At 37.6% G+C, this 19,936-nt stretch overlaps 1 protein-coding gene across 5 annotated transcripts in view; it reads left to right on the top strand.

The window, feature by feature from the left end:
• TENM1 (teneurin transmembrane protein 1) overlaps positions 1-19,936 on the top strand; it is a 570,240-nt gene that overhangs the window by 193,641 nt on the left and 356,663 nt on the right. For 3 of the 5 annotated variants that reach the window (XM_075835786.1, XM_075835784.1, XM_075835783.1), the window contains one exon: positions 2,404-2,445. The exons of the other annotated variants lie outside the window; for them this stretch is intronic. In XM_075835786.1, coding sequence (XP_075691901.1) covers positions 2,404-2,445 — 42 coding nt within the window. The remainder of the gene's footprint in view (positions 1-2,403; positions 2,446-19,936) is intronic. 5 annotated transcript variants of the gene reach the window in all.

The raw sequence follows: 19,936 nt of genomic DNA, 5'->3' as shown, positions 1-19,936 counted from the left end.
TGGATGACCAGTGTTTCTCTGCATGATTGATCTTTGGTATTTTTCAGGCTCACATGGGGTGATGCAATCAGCTTGTCATTGTTGAAGCTTAACCTGAATGTTTGGCTTGGGGAGAGCATGACCTTTTACTGTCAGCCCAGTAGTATAGCTGCATAAATACAATAGGAGCTGGAAATGCTTACTTAGAGTCATCTCTTTAACACACAAAATATGGCACCCAACTGTCAATGTAAAGATGGTATAACAGACTCTTTTTAATTTACTTTCTGACTAACAAATCTATTTGTTTTATTTGCAAGAATGGATCATGACTTTTTTTTTTTGTCCATTTTATAAAGTAATTTAAAAAGAGTTTTGGTTTTGTATTTAAAAAAAAACAACAAAAAACAATAGTAGTATCTATATAAAGCTATAAAAATTTTGCGATAATACATCTTTACTACCAGGATATCATTATCAGAATGGCGGCATCCTCAGGTTTTTTTTAATTCTCAGAAATCCTCTTTAAAACATGAATGCCCAGATTCACAGGCATCGATGGTACAGTGGTTAGGACTGATGCCTGCAAGTCTGACCAAGACTAACATTTTCATTGAGTTTGTATATTCTTCCTGTGTTTGCGTAGGTGTCCTCCAACACTAGAATTTAAATTGTGAGCCCCACTGAATTCAGTGATGGATGACAACTTCTTTACAGAGCTGTGGAATATGTTGGCACTATATAAATAAATAAATAAATAAAACGTAATTCAGTGCTGACTCTCCTAAAACCAAACAGACCAGACTCCTTGACATAATACACATAGAAGGTCTACCGTAAGCTAATTTTACAAAAGTTGCAATAATTTTGTACATAGACTACATAAGTTTACCGTAGTCATTCACCTTTTTGGGTCCAAGAACAGAAACAATGTTGCCTACAGGAAAAAAAAAAAATACTGTAGTACCACTAAAGGATTAGGTACAAATCTACGTACATTGCATTACAGTTTGAGATTTATGTGGTGTTATATCTGAATTAAGGATTAACTGGTGAGATCAGTCTCCTATTGGTACTTGTAACAAACAAAATTCAAACTAAAATAGTTAACATTTGGGAAACATAATGGGAAATAAAAATTATATAACTCCTTAGTTGCAGAAGTGTAAACACCCTAAACTAATACTTTGTGGAAGCACATTTTACTTTTGTTACAGTTATTTGGGCCTGTTCACATCAGCATTGGCCTTACGTTTAGCTTTCCGTTCATCTGTTGCGTCAAAGTATATATAACGTCTGCAATTTCATATTTTTTTGTTTCAGCTTGTTTCAGTTTACCTTTGTTCCCCTAGGTTTCTGTTTTTTTTCACAGAAACAATAGCATAGTGTGCTGCGATATTGTTTCTGTGAATTTTTTTTTCAAACCTAGCAGAACGTAGGCAAGCTGAAACAAACAGATAAAAAAAAAATACCATTGAAATCAATAGTAATGCTAACGGAAACTATACTTTCAATTTGTCTTTCTGTTCATCTGTTCCTCTGACGGAACGGATGAAAGGAAAGTCCAATGGATGGCCAATGCTGATGTGAACAGGCCCTAAGATTGGGTTCGCACTGCCGTTTTGATGCAGTTGTTTTTTTTATTTTTCATTTTTAAGTCAAATCTATTTAAAAAAGAAAAAATATTTTTGCTTTATTCTGCAGCTACTACACCACAACTGCACTTTGTGAAACCCTAGTCTTTTTGTACATATCTTTAGCATCTTTGCACACTTGACCGGTACAATTATGTCCTAGTAAATGACTTTTTAGGTAATTTGTTAGCTTTTCTATTTGATGGAGGTCTGAGCTCTGTTTGGGCTATTATACTACCCTTGGTTGACTTCAGTGCTTTGGGTCACTAACATTTTTGAAGGTGAATTTCTCTACATCTTCATATTTTTACTGGCAGAGACCAGCAGAGTTTGTGCTAAAATATTGTACTATTTGGAGCTACTCATTATCCCGTCTGCTAAGACTTCCAGCTAAAGAGATGCAGTGACACTGTAGTTATGAGGTTGCTTGGGCAATGGGCTGTGTTGTCTTTGTGCCAAGTACATTTTCAGAATTAGACCCTGAAGTTCTATTTTTCCTCTTCGGACGACAAGACATTGTCTCACATGATTTGCGATATTTGAAAAGAGTTTTACTATTTTTTTCATACAATGTGGATATGAAACTATTATCAGCTAACTCAATGTTAATAATGATATTATTTATAATATATATCCTAATAGCTGTCTGGTCTATGTTATTCTTGTTCTATGTTCTAATAATTCAACTACTGGACAGTTGAACGTATACATGTACAAATACAAACTTTTGCTATTTTGCTTAGTTTAACGACAGCAAAGGAATGAATGACATCTATTGATTATCTTACAGACTGGACTAGACTATTAGACTGTGGGACCTGTTCACCAAAAAGTAAGCTCTGCTTTCCAATTGAATATTTTCCCCTTGTATATAACATACTTTAACAGTCTAACACATGTGTAAATCCCTCATTACTAAATGGCATATTGTGTGTCTTTACCGTCTCATTATAACCCATCATTCCATTGCTTGACTTTGTGTTAATAATAGTAAATAGTTTGTGTTGAAAGGGACAATAATTGTGAATAATATTTAGTTTGTATAGAAACATGCGAGTAATCCTTTTCTAGTGTATTCTTGATCATATTTCCACAATTACACTTTTCTTTTTACTCTAAATGTATAGTCACATGTTACAGTTTAGTTTATCATTTTAAAGAGAATCCTCAGTTTCAATAATATCACTATTATTAGATATAATTTAGAATCATATACAATCATATGATCAAGAACCCATTCTGGAAAATTTAAAAAATGATGTTACATATAAGTGGCACAATGTTTATAATTATTGCCCCTTTCTTTAATATTTGCCAACCAGTTATCCCATAATGCCATGTGGTTTTCCTTGATGCTAAATTATAACAGGAAATGTACAAAACTGCTTTATATTCACAGATTAGAAACTATACAGTAAAGCTATGTACAAGTAATACAGGGTCAATTTGTCCTTCTTTTATGTATCATTGCTTGGTACTCATTCACATTATTCTATTTCACAAACTACATGCATTGCTCGATGCGTTGTGGTTTGTACTTTATAATTCCTGTTGTACATTTTTTATTTAAAGATCGTAGCATTCAATACTGAAAATGCAGGCTTGAAAAAAATGCCCCATGCAAAGGCAGATTACAAGGAGGGCAAAAGGGGCAATTGTCCAGGGGCCTCCACCACCCAGTTCCCTCCTGTCCTTCTAAGACACTCCAACATTAAAGACATGGGATTTTGAAAAGATTTAAGCATACTTTAAAGAGTATAAACCTTTTAATGTGTGTCAGACAATGTAATTATGCAGCTTTTGGTAATATTTATTACATAGGGTGGAAGCTTACATGGAGCTTTGATGCCCCATATGCCAGCACTGCTGACTAGAAGAAATCTGGTGGTTGGTTATGCATGTCTTTTAATACAGGGAAAGGTGGATAAGAAGCTTTCAGTCATCTCTGCCTCTGGTTATTTCCCACGAATTGTGTATGTAACATGCTAAACTTCCTTTTCTCCAATAGTAGACACTTGGGGACAATGGGGCTGTCCTCATACACATTAGATTGTTGACGAATCCTGATGACATTGGGGGGATTTGCAGATAATTATCTAATGCTCATGTTCAGAATAAGTTAGCCATACATTATATGTCACTGGTACTGGGAAGGAGTCCGTATCTATTTTTTTTTTTCTCAAGAACCTCCACTAAGCTTTATTTATCTTTTTATTTTTTTTACTAAAATTGGCACTTTTGGAGGTACTTAGGTCATATTATAAGGGAATGGCATTACATACAATGCCATAATATGTAAGTTTAGCTGAGTCGCCCGTGCTGCAAAGAGTAGTAATGCAGTAGACTGTTGTACTTTCCTATGTCTTCCCTCACGGCTATCTTTTGTTTCTAATAGAGCAATTCAGCTCATGACAACATATAAGGTTACTGACCATAATTCTATACATCCCTGCTATACTTACATGCTGCAGTGCTTCATGGAGTCTCTACATAATTTGGTATTTTATAGATAGACTAAGTTTGGGAATCAATGATCTTATGTAACATATTAGATTTTTACCTCTAAAGAACATTATACATACAGGGGATATAAATGACCTAGGCTAAGTTTAATATATTGTATCGGTTCGTGCTGGATTTACATTTGTGTTCGGAGTTCCTGTTGTTCTGCTCTGTCAGAGGAGCAGAACAATGAAAATACTGGAAGCGCCGGAATTGTTGCATGACGGTGGCAATCGGCGGTCGACAGAACCAATTGACTTTGAGTTCCGTCAGGTTTCCATTGTCTTATGGAAATAAATTGTTGTTTCCTGTATTTTGGACCGGATCTGTGCTGAAGGCCCCTAATAGAGCGTCCAATGCAGATGTGAATAGTCCCTAAGCCTTTTATCCAATTTCCCATATAAATGGCAACAGAATTTAAGGGTTTTCCCATCCTCTAAATTATGGCATAAGACTAAGATATACCATCACTGATCAATGGGGTCCAGCTACCAATGGCCCACCAATCCTGAGAATAAATGGGCTGCTTAACTGGTTTACCATTTCGTAATCATATAAATGTAAAACTTGGCACTCAGTTTCTATACACTCATTTATACTATTACGGAGTGGAATCCTACTTGAGCACCACCATTGTTCTGAGTGGCGTATATTCTCTATACATAGTATACTACTTCGTTCTTTTCAAAGTTTTCTCTTTTCTCCTTTACTCAATTGGGGCCGTGCTGTAGAGCCCTGCAGAGCGGGTGGTCAGGTTTGCTGCTGCACAGGGAAAATCAGGAAAGCGGATGCAGCACTAAAACAGCTCTATGGCCTGTTCTTTCTCTAGAATTGTGGGGTTCCCGGCAGGCAGACCTCACCGATCAGAAAGGGAGAGTATATTCTTAACGATAAACCATCACTTTATAAGATTTGAATAACCCTTTAAAAACATTACAATTGATTAGTGCAGAACCAGGTAATGTTAAATACTTTTATATTATTACAAGTGAAATGAATCAGACATAGCAAAGAGAAAGGTTTCTTGACTGTTGTGGCTGTGTCTGGATCAAAGGCTACGGAGGTAAATTGAAATACCGTAATATCCTCTGCTCCACTGCATCAATGTCTTAAGCAATTTTCCTCAGGTTTCCTGGGAGAGTTGGCATATATGACGTAAGCATCCTCTAGTTTACAGATTATGCTAGATATGTTTGCCGAAAGTTTCTATTCATTTTTTTTTTTTTAGCATATAGCTTTTACATTATCCTGTTAGATTCAAATGTAATCATCAGCTTAGTGGCATTTTTCTAACAAGCATTTTTATGTATGCATCAGGCATGTAAAAGTGTTGTGACAAGAATGTTTATATCCATTGCTGGTCTTGCCTCAAAGAGACATTGCAATACTGACATTTAAATCCTTTGAGAAGCACTTCTGTTTCTCATATTCTTAAAGGTAAATCTGTCATTACGCTAATCTGCCCTCTCTGAGTGTACACCGGGAAAACATGTCAGACATATCTAAAAAAGGCTGCAAGGGCATTGTTCAAAAAGTGTATTCCTTGTGATTTACATTAATTTGCAAGGGGAGTCTATGGTATCTGGACTATTTGCTTGATGTATACATCAGGAGGTTATTTCTGGTGTATATGCAGGGCATACATGCTAAACGTCACATCAGTAAATAAATGGTTTTCTTGAACGTGTGCAATATATCTATATATACAACATCCGTGAGTTAAAAAGGGTTGTCCAAGTTTTGAAAAAGTTTCTTCCAAAAAACAGGGTCACCCTTTTTCTTTGACTGTTACTGGTATTGCAGCTCAGTCCAATTCACTTTAAAAGGAGAGCACTGCAACTCCAGACACAGATTATTGGCATTTTTTACTCACCTTAAACAACCTCTTTAAACCAATTAAAATGGTCTGCCGAACGTTTGTCATTGATTGTATTTGTATATAGTTGTTTAGAAAAGCATAGTCAATTACCTTTTTCAATACAGTTGAGGTAATGGTTAACCAAATATATCAGCTAAATGTATTCCCAAAGGACACTCTTTTGCCATACTGTATATCTGGGCATTTATACGTCCAGAAAATTTCCACTAAAATTCTGTAAACCTGGCCAAAGTAATGAAACTATTGCTTTGATGATAAACTCTAAAACAAACCTCTTGATCAAATAACTTAATATATGTTTTACACAATTGATCAAAACAAATTGGATAAATTATGAAACATTGCATGATTTTTAAACTTTGTTTCAATCTTGTGATATAAAATAGAATTCTTCAAATTATTAACTGTCCAATTTATTGTTTATTGACCTTTATTTGTAAAAAAACAAGAATAAAACAGTACTGTTACACAAACTACAGCATACAAATTAAAATTGAAATTAGGACTTTGGTTACATCTAAAACTCCTAAAAATAAATAGGAACCACATTGTGTATTGTTATACACTATTTGGTGTAGATTGTTAAAGTGTTTCCTCCTAAAAAAAATTAAATAGGTAAATCAGTTAAAGCACTATCGAATTTTTGTGCATTAAACTTTTACAGATTAATAGATTACCATGAACAACCTTATTACTATGACATGCTACTGTGCATACGCCATGGTGTCCATTGTTAAAATATGATATGAACATGTATCATCATTAATTAGAAACCAATTACGTATAATATTGATTTATGGCCTCTTAAAACCATAATATATGTATACGCAACAGTCTAAAAAGATATTTACAAAGTAGTAGTTCACAAAGTCAATACACCAGTGTGTCTCAAAAAAAGAAATAAAAAAATAGTAGAACAGTCTGAGTCAGAATCTGCATAATAGAATTCTAACTAATGCAAATTCGTTAACACCAAAGATATAATTTAAAGATGAAATAGAGAATAACATGAGATATATAATAATCTATTCAAAGTTTTTCAATTTTACAGCAGGCAAGCAATGTTTGTTTTTCTGCGTTTTTTCTCTACGCATATAAATGGAGCCAAATGTTTAAAAAATGATGTCCTTTTCATCTACAGTGGCAAAGTGAAATTGGTATTAAAAGGTTTACAACTCAGGGAATGGCACAGTAGGGTCCTTAATGCTTTAGAATTATACGAGTATATAAACCTAATAATGTGTATAAATTCTGATTTATTATTGAAACACAGCACATATTCTTATGAACAGAAGACAAATATTTGTGCCAAGAGAATCAAATGTCAAAAAGTGCTTACTTTGAAGGGTTATCTACACAAAATAATGAATACCAATTTTTATCATATTGGGAGAGACAGTGTAACTAGTAATGCTATGGTGTAGTGGGATGAAAGGAATCATGAATGACTGTGAAGTAAAACATAGCCATCCATAAAAAAAATCTTAAAAAACAAATCTATTTTGCTGCATGTCATATAAAATAAAAGAATGGCAGCACTCCATGTTTTAAAGACAAATTGTAAGACTCATATAAACACTTGAGCACAGTGGCGGATTATGTAGACCATGGGCCCTGGGCTGTTACCCAAACTTGGGTCCCCCTACTGCACCGCCGCCCTGCCGCGCCGTAACTATTTTTAAAACTACCATTTTGGGCAAGCATTAACAAATGGGTGTTACGATTCCCCTTGTCACAGGGCTGTGTCCCCACATACTGACAGTCTCACACTGTGCAGGGACACATCCTCCTGACATGGGAAATTGTCTATCAGTCCTGGACTGCAGAAAGACTTTTTGTGAAATACAAGGATTTCCTATAATAAACATGTCAGGAGAGGTGACAGATTCTCTATAAATCTAGTGACTCACAGGTGACGACGTCTCAGATTCTAGTAGTTTTTTTCCTCTTTTCTTCTCCATCCGGTCCAGAGCTCATGATGACTTCTCCCGGCCATGACTCATTTCTGCAGAATTTGCCACTCAGATGTCGCCTCACTTTTCCAACATTTCCACACCTATAAACAAAAATAAAGTTATCATGGTGCTACATACTGTGCCCCTAAATATAATAGCACCAAACACTGCGCGCCTGAATATAATAATACCACACACTGTAAAACACCACATACACACAGCCCCCTGTACATAGTGCCACACACAGCCCCTGTAGATATTACACACCCCCATAGATATTTCCATACACAGCCCCCTCTATATATCACACATCCCCCCCCCCGTAGAGAGCGTTATAGATAGTGCCATACAGCTCCCCTGTAGAGAGCGGCACACAGCCCTCCCCCTCTTGTAAATAGCACCAAAAAGCCCCCCTATAAAGAGTGCCACACACATACCGCTGTGGATAGCACTACACAGCAGCCCCCTGCATATAGTGCTACACAGCCCTCCCCCTTTGTATATAGTGCCAAACAGCGCTCCCCCTTGTATATAGTGCCACACAGCGCTCCCCCTTGTATATAGTGCCATACAGTGCTCCCCCTTGTATATAGTGCCTCACAGTGCTCCCCCTTGTATATAGTGCCACACAGCGCTCCCCCTTGTATATAGTGCCTCACAGCGCTCCCCCTTGTATATAGTGCCACAAGGCTATGTACACATTTAAAAACTTTATTATATATATATATATATATATATATATATATATATATGTGTGTGTATCAGTGTGATTGATTGATTTTATTAAAAAATGTCTTTAACTTTTTGAGATACAGCTGCTTTGTATCCTGTATCCGTCAGGTCAGCAGGACTGACAGGATCAGTGACACGCAGGATCCACCTCAAATCTATCACATTTAATATTATAATTTAGCGCAGGGCTCGTTTCTCTGATCCCGTCAGTCCTGCTTACCTGACGGATACAGGATACAAAGCAGCTGTATCTCAAAAAGTAAAAAAATATTTTTTAATAAAATCAATCAATTACACATTTAAATGTGAACACACATTTTTATAAAAAAATAAAATATAATAACTGCTGAGAGCTCTAAGGGGGGGAGTTATACTGCAAGGGGGTCTAACCATCTGACTGCAGGCAGAGGGTTCTAGGAATAATCCCCCCTTCCCCCATAGGGTACTCAGTAGTTACTATACTGCAAGGGGGGGGGGGTTGAGCATCTAACTGACTGAAGAGAGCTCTATGGGGGGAAACTATTATCTCCCCCATAGAGCTAGCTGCCGTCAGTTATATGGTTAGCCCTCCCCCTTACTGCATAATCCCCCACCTAGCGTCAGCCAGTGACTTTAGTGTTAGTTGGGCAGGAGGATAAACCGGCAGCCACTAACCTCAGTGACGGTGACCGCCCGCCCGGCTCTTCTCTTCCAACTTCTCTTCCAGCTTTGGAGTAACAGAACAGCCGTCCGTCGCTGTTCTATTACTCAATGGCGGCGCCCGCATTGTCAGAGAGGCGTGTCCTAAGCACTAGCAGACGTGCTTAACGCCTGCTACCTACCTACCAACCCTTATCCCGGCCAATTCCCTGCTCCTTCTCCCCATCTCCATAGCGGCAGTTAGCAGTGCTAGCGCGCTGAATAGTTTTATAAGACTATGTGCGGTTCGGGCTGCCATGGGCACCCCTGGGAGCCTCGGGCCCCGGGCGGCCGCCCAAACCGCCCACATGATAATCCGCCACTGCTTGAGCAGCATTTACTGTGAGCTGTAAAATTATAATAATTTCAATCACAATAATCTACACGAATTTATCCAGCCTCAAATAAAAAATCACGATACTATATGCCAGAGGTGACATTGGTTCCCCTTAAGCACTAGCGATAGGGTGCGACTGTTACCTCTACACTCCCCCTTTAGATACACCCGTGGTTTTATGGAAGTCTTTAGTCTGTATTTAATTTCCAGTCAGCAGCCCCCTTTACTAAATGATGACCCTCTGGAAATCAACTGATTACCACGGTCCCAGTTTCTAACTCTCCTGGCATTAAACTGTTTGGGGAAACTGTGCCTGCCAAAATAGTTCCTGTTAAGTGAATGTGGTATTACATGTCACCCATTCAAATTAATGAAATCAAAATGTAAATCCTGTAATAAAAATCTATCATGCATTTGCTACTTAAGCAACACTTTAATTTACTATAGTAGGTCCAAAAACGGTAATCTTTAACTGTGTGCCAACATGTTTACAAAAGCTCAAAGCAATTGTCACAGCTGTACATCTCGTGCTAGCATTATTGCAGAGCTGTTTGTTTTGTCCCATGTATTTCTTCTCCTTTGCCAAGGAGTCTATCAGAACATAAAATTGGGTTAAGTCAAGTGAGTAATAAATTATTACTTTATTATACTCACTCAATTTGAGGTATTTTTTGTTTTTCTCATTGAGAAGAACCTTGTAGCCCTATATAGATCTTTTTTCAGGTCCAATGCTTATTAGCAATTCAAACAATTTAAAATAGTTTTCTAATATATTGTGAATATGCATAAGTAAAATCCATGAGTGATATAATAGCTCTTTAGTCTTCACTGTGTTAAAAAAAAGACAAAAATGAACAAAGAAAAACAAAGAAACCTAGATATCTCTAATGGGACCAATATCACTGTATACAAAATCTTATTTAGCAAAAACATCTGTGTGTATGCAATTATTTAACAGGTTTCTCCCAGTTTATTCCATCATGACCAGTATGATTAGTGTGTTGATTAGTCAGAGCCAATACAGTAGATGGCTGTGTTCATCTCCCTCCCCCTGAATCCATAGGGTTGCATTTATCCAGATAAATATTGGCCAATTGTTTATCACAAGTAACAGAGTGTAAGACTCTCCATTAAAAAAATCCTCCTATAGGGTCTATTTGGAGCAAAAAAATATGCATTGTTTATAGCAAAAAGAAAAGAAAAAAAAGAAAACTTCACAGATTTGGTTTAGCCGTAATTTTATTATTATTATTATTATTATTATTATTATTATTATTATCATCATCATTATTAAGCATCCAGCTGTTTTTCCATACTTTCGTCAATCGTCTTCTAAAGTAAATTAATTATTATTTTGTATTCCAAATGTATTATCTGCATCCTCAACCACTAGTGCTACATTTGAATCAGTAGAAATTTAACTAAACTGTGTTCAAAATGTTAAGAAACTGAACAAGACATACAAAGGCAAGAATATAGCCTTTGTTATATTGCCATTATGAACACTTAAAAGTCGTGAAATTGAAAAATTTCAACCAGCTGTTTAAGTGAAATTATCATTAAGGGTATTTAGGAACAGATAAAAATGTATATAATCAGTTGATGACTACTTTAAATTTCCAACAATTTCTAATTTTCTTTGATGATCTATAGTTTACAGGTTTAGCAGTATTTTTAGTAACATAAAAGAAACTTGGCTTTTTGAGATGTTCATCTTGGTGTTAAATTATAACTTGCTATGGTTAACTGCAGACTAGGGCCAATGACATGGGCAAAGCTGTGTAACTAATTGTACAGCTGCTATTGAGCCCTCATAGATAACCTGCTCCTGCTGCAGGTGGTGAGATCTTCCCAAATCTCTTTTCTTCTCACTCCACAATTTGCAATCAGACAGTTCTCTTCTTTTTTTTTTTTTTTTTAATAGCTTGGACTCTCTTTTTTCTTTTAATAGCTTGGACCATTGGTTGGCCAAGTCACTAGTCTTGAATAAACTCGTACCTGAAGCTGCTTTTTTTTCTTCAAAAATGTACAGCCAATACACCATCAAAAATATACACAATGTTACCCCTAGATTATAACCACCCACTGTCCTCTTACTCATGAGAAAAATACCTCAGTTCTTCAATATTCAATAAAGTATTTAGTAGAAACAGTTACTGTAAAAGTTGGCTGTGTAATAAAAAAAATTATATATTCAATTGAATTTTATCATTTAAGCCATTTAATTTCCCCATTTTGTAGCCAAAGGTATATAATTGAAAAACAAAATTCATAAAATTTATATTTTAGCAACCATCAAAGACCTCAAGATCGCAATATTCACATTCCTATAAATAAAGCCCCAATGCCTGTCATATTTCCCAATACACAAATCTTTGAATCTGATGTTATATTCAACAAATAAATTTAGTTCAATGTATTCACTATAAGATGGCCAACAGCTTTGTAATTATCATATTATCAATCATGCATTATTTTCCAGGTATTTGGGACACTGTTACAAGGCGTGTGGAAGTAGTGAATTTCACAGGGCCTTCTGAGGATAGTGTGGATGCCCTGTGTTGCCAACAGATTTGGTGTGGGGCTAAACTCGGGAGTGAAATCTAAGGGATAGCTAGATGTTCATTCTTTAACCTCCATATGAAGATGTGGACTTGGATGGAAGCATCCCCAGATCGCTACCCCCGGCAACATAGATAGACAAGATACAAAAACATCAGACAATATAAAGAGTTCTGTATTAGAAGTCCCTTCAATTCCAAGCAATGCTTCTAAAAGTTAGATATCCTGTTTTCTAGAGAAGTGTGTAGACTGGGATGAAGTAAATTAAGGGGGTAAGGGGATCCAGGTCAGCATAGTACCTGAGTCATGGTGAACATATTGTCAGATATCGGTGATGTGACCTATTTGTCCAACTAATCCATTTTCCAATAGAGTGGAATTAAAGTCTTGGCGGATGTAATAATATAAATAATCAGATTAGATTTGGTCAGCGTGTGGACCTTGTCAATAATTTATGATGGTTCTCCTAAAGACTGTCACAAGTAGAAAAGCCATAAGCTTAAGTCAATATAAATTTGGTCATACCCAATTCTTTTTCCCATGCAAGTAAAAAAGCTGACTTGGAATTCATGATATAGACTAGACATTTTTCTAGAAATCTCAGATTTGGCCCCTGAGACTTTCTCGTGAACGGCCTATCTAAAACATGTTGAAGAGAAGTGTACATATTTTATTTAAAATGTTGGTAGTGCAGAAAGGTGGGGTTTAAGGTTGGCACTAGCTTTTGGAAAGACTGATCATCTTGAACTGAATGAGTGCCCAGCAGGTCACATATGGTCAACTTATTTAATGAGCTCCACATGGTTGGGCACTAAGATCAGCTTTCCACCAGGTGTCTCGGATATGAGATCAGCTGGAAGAATCGGGATCGGGGGGGGGGGGGGGTGGTAGAAGAGCTTGTAAAGACTTCCAAGTTTCACATGTTCCTTTCAGAAGGGGATCAAAAGTAGGTTTCCTATAGACTTTAGGGTCCGGAAACCAAGGGTCTCCCATAGAGGAAGGACAATGGGCAATTGTCACTAACAAAACCATCTCATGTTTTTTACTGGGGCCAGTTAATTTGAGCCACCTATTAAGTTTAGAGATGAGCGAACTTATGATAAGTTCGGTTCGGCTGGTAATGTGTGTGTATGTGGCTGCACATAGTGATCTAGTAAGAACACTATGTGCTGACTAAATGAATGGAGAGAAGTGTATGATGCTGATTGGTCAGCGTCATACACTTCTCTCCACAATGCCCACTTGGTCAAAAAGTAAAACACACCCAGTTGTCTATTAAGAAAGTCATTAGCATAATGCTAAAATAGGTCATAACTCCGTCGAAAATGATTGTTTTTCTAAATAAAAAACACTGCTGTAATCTACATTACAGCGCCGATCACATTATGTAGAAGATAGGCCACTTATAATGTGGTGACAGAGCCTCTTTAAGTTAGGGACATTTGTGCTCAATATGAAGGAGATCAGCTTTGCCAAAATCTTTACTGATTACATGAAACCAGTACTATGGAAAATAGTAATACTATTGGAATGTTCAATAATATTTATAATATTCATACTAACTAGTTCTGGATAGAAAGTTTATTATATTTAGAATGTAGCCACATATCCCAATTTTGAAGAAACTGTGGAAATCTGTTGAGACTAAGAGCAATTGTTTTTTCAGACGTGCAGTTGTCATTAACCAAACTAATGATTTCAGCCATCAAAGGAATGTCTAGGTTTTTCCAAAATGTTGCCATTTTTAATCTAGTTGCTACCAACAAATGAAAAATGACTGTTCTAAGGCTACTAGGAAATAAGTCGATATCAATAGACAGTAAGCATCGTAAAGGGGTTAAATGGGTTGTCCACTACTGGACAACTGATGACCTATCCTCCGGATAGGATGTGAATACCCTCAAATTAAAGCTGAGAGTCTGCACTTTAAGCCCATATTGATTATATAGCTGTATATTCAAAATGTTTTGGTAAACAGCTAAAATGCCAAAACTTATGTAACTGTCCAAATAATTCTGGACCCAACTGTATATACCTAAGAATTAACTACTACAGCTGTTTAAAGTTATTCATAGGGAAATGAATAGGTAGATTTAGGAAGTTATAAAGGATTTGAGGAATAATCATCATTTTGATTGATGATATTCAACCCAGCCACGATAATTCGAGTTGGAAAATATGTAGTAGGTCAGCTTTCATTTTATTCAATAATTTAGTATCATTTACCTGAAGTGTTTAACAGGATACGTAAGGTGAATTCCAAGGTATGTGATTGAAGTGTTATCCCATTGAAAAGGATATTTACTATGAAGTTGAGAATAAGTATAGTTGGATAATCCCATATTAAGGGTTTGACGTTTCGACATATTTATTTTATAGAGATTTTGCAGTAGATATTCAAAGTATTCATAATCTCCGGTATTGAATCATTTGGGTTAGTAATGTATTTTGTGATCCAATTTGGCTATTTTAATTCCAGTAATGTATGGGTGGGTTCTTTTTTTTTTCAGCTAAGGGTTCCACGGAAAGGGCAAAAAGCAGAAGGAAAGGGGAAAACCTTGGCGGGTGCCATTAGTAATTGTGAAAGATTTGGATATGTATACTGATGAGTATACATTAGCTGAAGGTGAAGTATAGACTGCCATTATAGATTGGGACAATTGGTCAGAGAAACCAAATTTATGTAAAACTGCTTGTAGATACCCCCAATGGACTAATTTGCATGCCTCGTTTGAAGGTTAATGCCCAATGCTTAAGGTTAATAAATCTCCTAGTGACATCTAGAGATTGTTTAAATTAAACCCTACTTGATCTTTATTAATAAGAAGTTGTATGATGTTAACAAGTCTATTCGCAATTAATTTAGAGTAGATCTTTAGATCAGAATTTAAAAGGGAAATTGGTCTAAAGTTAGCATGTTTGTCAGGTGTTGTACCTGACTTAGGGATAGTTACTATATTAGTTTGAAGCATTTAGCTAGAAACGTTCCTTTATTTGTTACCTCTAAAAATAGTTTAGTTAACCAGGGTGATAAAATATATGAGAACGTTTTAAAATACTTATAAGAGAGTTCATCTGGCCCTGGGGATTTATTCAACTTTAATGATTGAATTATGTTAGCCACTTCTGATACAGAAATAGGGGCTGATATTTTTTAATTGTGCATTCATGAGCTTGGGCTTGGGCTTGTGACTAGCTCTAGAAAATAATTTATTTCTTCTGTTGAAGATTGTGTTGTGTTAACATAATTTTTCAAATTATATAGAGCAGAATAATATTCAGCAAATAAATCTGCAATTTCCTTAGGGTTTACAATTTCACTTTATATATAAAAGGTATTTTTTGTTTAAGGGCTCATTGAGGCGAGTGTGTAACTCGTTCGTGTGACGGCCGTAAATACAACGGCTGTCACACAGACACATGTATTTCAATGGGGCCATTCACACGACCATTGTTTCAACGGATTGTGTGAAGGGTCCGTGGAAAAATAGGACATGTCCTATTTTCTTGCATTTTCACGCATCCGTCCATAGACTCTAATCTATGAGGGAACCGTGATTACACATCCCGCACAGTTGCACCTCGGACAGGAAAATTTTCAGTTTTTCACGTCCGAGGTTGCTCACGCTTGTCTGAATGTAGCCTAAGAGATTTAGCTTTAATTTTGTTTGCCAGTAGTGCTCCTGATCTATTCCCCTGTCCATAAAATTGGACTCTAGATTTCCTATAGTAATATTCATGTTTATGTTGATATAATTGGTAAAGCTGGAATCGAAGATCTTTAAGTTCATTATGTGCCTGTGAGGAAGGTATGTTCTTATCCCTCCGCATCAGTTCCCCTATTTTTGACATCAGTTCATTTGTCTGTGCTTGCCTAAGTTTTTTTATCTTGAGATGCCAACTTAATAAAAACGCCACACATTACAGCTTTATGGGCACACCATATTGATTCCATTGAAATATCAATAGAGTAATTTAGCACAATCTGACGTGGCGGGATTGCTATTGAATTCCGCTGCAGGCAGTCCGCAGTGCAATTGTGCAGCAGCCGTTTTTTCCATTTCTTTCTATGCATTTTTTGGAAACAGTTCAGACATTGCAGAAAATAACTGTGTGGAAATTAGGCTGCAGTGCAGATTTTTCCCTCAGCAGCATGCTCATTACATTGTGGAGAAGAAGCGGAATTTCACTGCGGATTTCAGCCTTATTCAACTTTGAAATGCTTTTACCTACCCAAGCAATTTTGAGTTTGTTTTCTTGTGACATATTGTACTTTATGTTAGTAGAAAAATTTGGTCGATAAATTCAGTATTTATTTGTGAAAAACACCCAAATTTTGAGAAAATTTGCATTTTTCTAAATTTAAATGTATCTGCTTGGAAAACAGATACAACAGAAACGAGTTATTAAATAACATTTCCTATATGTCTACTTTAGATTGGCATAATTTTTTGAACATTCTTTTATTTTTCCAGGTCGTTAGAAGTCTTAGAACTTTAGCAGCAATTTCTCACATTTTAAAGAGAATTTCCAAACCCAAATTTTGCTGGATTGCTTTTTGGCCGCCATGTCATATTTGCAAAACTACCTGAGGTACCAAAGTACAGTGGAAGCACCCAAGAAGTGACCCCATTTTGGAAACTACACCCCTCAAGGCATTTATCCTTTGCCTGGACATATGACAGGGCTCAGAAGTGAAGAGCACCAGGCACATTTGAGGCCTATTTTAGTTATTTTCACAACGTTGGCCCACAATTGCAGGAACTGAGGTCAAATATTAAAAGAAACCCTCAAGTGGTGACCCCTGTTTTGGAACCGACAACCCTTAAGGCATTATAAGGGGTGTAGTGAGCATTTTGACCCCACAGATGTTTTTTCATTAGAAATTATGCGCAGCGGTTGGGGAAAAGTGAAAATTGCTATTTTCAACTGATATGCCATTTTAGTGCTGCACAATATGTTGCGCCCAGTTTGTGCCACTGAAGACAAATATCTCATAAACTGTCAAGCAGGTTCTTCTGGGAATGGGAATGCCATATATGTGGACGTAAACTGCTGTTTGTTTACACTGGGAGAGCTACCACCCACCTGCACTGGAGAAAGGTATGCCAATAGGGCAAAACTTAAGGGCTAGAATCAACTGCTCAAACAGAGTGTGACCGCTTATACAAAAAATTTCTAACACGTGGCTATCCCAAAAAGAATTTACATAGGGCCTATGCCAGAGCCAGGGTGACCGATAGAAAATACCTTCTTTATGGTATAAGTAAAAAATCCAGTAAGTCCTCTTCAAATATTAGATGCATAGGGACTGTAATGTCCTTGTCTGCGGGCTGTCAGCTCCAACATCCCCCTGACAGCTGCAGTTAGGAGCCGACAAGCGCTGGCCCCAGCCTCCTCCTCAGGAGATGCAAGCGCTCATGTCCACTCACCTCAGCCGGATCCCGTAGGGTGCGCGCGCATGCTCGTGCCCGCTCTTAAAGGGGCAGCGTGCGCACCGGACCTCGTTGATGAACTTTGACCTGTGAGTACCCTGGACTATAAGAGGGGTCCGGCCCCCTAGTTCTATGCCTGAGCATTGTTGTGTTCCCTAGTTTGTCTATGTGATGGCCTCCTAGTGTGTTTCCTGTTCCAGTCCCTGTTCCAGTCCCTGTCCCTGCACCTATACCTGTTTTCAGTTCCTGTTCCTAGCAATCCATACATTCCTGGTCTAGCACTGAGCTGTGCCAAAGTCATGATGTGCTGCATCCACGTCTAAGCTGCGTCACCTCGCCTGACGTCCGCTTGCTACCTAGTCCCAGCCGAGCCTGCCCTGCTGCTGTCTGAGCTGCCACAGGTACCTGTAGAACTATAGACTCTCACCTGCTCCCTGTTGGCCTGCTGCCTTACCACCAAGTAGGTACAACCTAGTATGTCCACAGATCCTTTGTGACAGGAACCTTCGATGTTTGTTTTTAGAAGATCACCAACATCTTACAGAAATATTTGCCTATACTCCAGGCTGACCCAGATCTTAGTGATGTTATTTCTACCACCCCAAGCATAACGTAGAGTCGAGGTAAAAATCATCGTAATTTTTTGGTACATAGCCATTATTCCACCTAATCCACCCAGTACTTGGCTTCAATCTCTGGTAAAGGGGTTTCACCCTTGTGGTAGATGCTCCTTTTGTCCCTTTATGCCTATCACCAAGAATTTGTGCAATCCCTTAGATGGGAAATCGTATGAGATTAGGCAATTTATTAAGTATCAAAACAGTGGAGTTTTATATATATATATATATATATATATATATATATATATATATATATATATATACAGTGAAGGAAATAAGTATTTGATCCCTTGCTGATTTTGTAAGTTTGCCCACTGTCAAAGTCATGAACAGTCTAGAATTTTTAGGCTAGGTTAATTTTACCAGTGAGAGATAGATTATATTTAAAAAAAAACTGAAAATCACATAGTCAAAATTATATATATTTATTTGCATTGTGCACAGAGAAATAAGTATTTGATCCCCTACCAACCATTAAGAGTTCAGCCTCCTCCAGACCAGTTACACGCTCCAAATCAACTTGGTGCCTGCATTAAAGACAGTTGTCTTAAATGGTCACCTGTATAAAAGACTCCTGTCCACAGACTCAATAAATCAGTCTGACTCTAACCTCTACAACATGGGCAAGACCAAAGAGCTTTCTAAGGATGTCAGGGACAAGATCATAGTCCTGCACAAGGCTGGAATGGGGTACAAAACCATAAGTAAGACGCTGGGTGAGAAGGAGACAACTGTTGGTGCAATAATAAGAAAATGGAAGACATACAAAATGACTGTCAATTGACATCGATCTGGGGCTCCATGCAAAATCTCACCATGTGGGGTATCCTTGATCCTGAGGAAGGTGAGAGCTCAGCCCAAAACTACACGGGGGGAACTTGTTAATGATCTCAAGGCAGCTGGGACCACAGTCACCAAGAAAACCATTGGTAACACATTACGCCGTAATGGATTAAAATCCTGCAGTGCCCGCAAGGTCCCCCTGCTCAAGAAAGCACATGTACAGGCCCATCTGAAGTTTGCAAATGAACATCTGGATGATTCTGAGAGTGATTGGGAGAAGGTGCTGTGATCAGATGAGACTAAAATTGAGCTCTTTGGCATTAACTCAACTCGCCGTGTTTGGAGGAAGAGAAATGCTGCCTATGACCCAAAGAACACCGTCCCCACTGTCAAGCATGGAGGTGGAAACATTATGTTTTGGGGGTGTTTCTCTGCTAAGGGCACAGGACTACTTCACCGCATCAATGAGAGAATGGATGGAGCCATGTACCGTCAAATCCTGAGTGACGACCTCCTTCCCTCCACCAGGACATTAAAAATTGCTCGTGCCTGGGTCTTCCAGTACGACAATGATCCGAAACATACAGCCAAGGCAACAAAAGAGTGGCTCAAAAAGAAGCACATTAAGGTCATGGAGTGGCCTAGCCAGTCTTCAGACCTTAATCCCATCGAAAACTTATGGAGGGAGCTGAAGATCCGAGTTGCCAAGCGACAGCCTCGAAATCTTAATGATTTACAGATAATCTGCAAAGAGGAGTGGGTCAAAATTCCATCTAACATGTGTGCAAACCTCATTATCAACTACAAAAAACGTCTGACTGCTGTGCTTGCCAACAAGGG

The sequence above is a fragment of the Rhinoderma darwinii genome, chromosome 8 (genome assembly GCF_050947455.1).
Source record: "Rhinoderma darwinii isolate aRhiDar2 chromosome 8, aRhiDar2.hap1, whole genome shotgun sequence".
Taxonomy (NCBI): domain Eukaryota; kingdom Metazoa; phylum Chordata; class Amphibia; order Anura; family Rhinodermatidae; genus Rhinoderma; species Rhinoderma darwinii.
The sequence above is the reverse complement of the archived record's forward strand: the minus strand, read 5'-3'. Positions and strand labels throughout refer to the sequence as shown.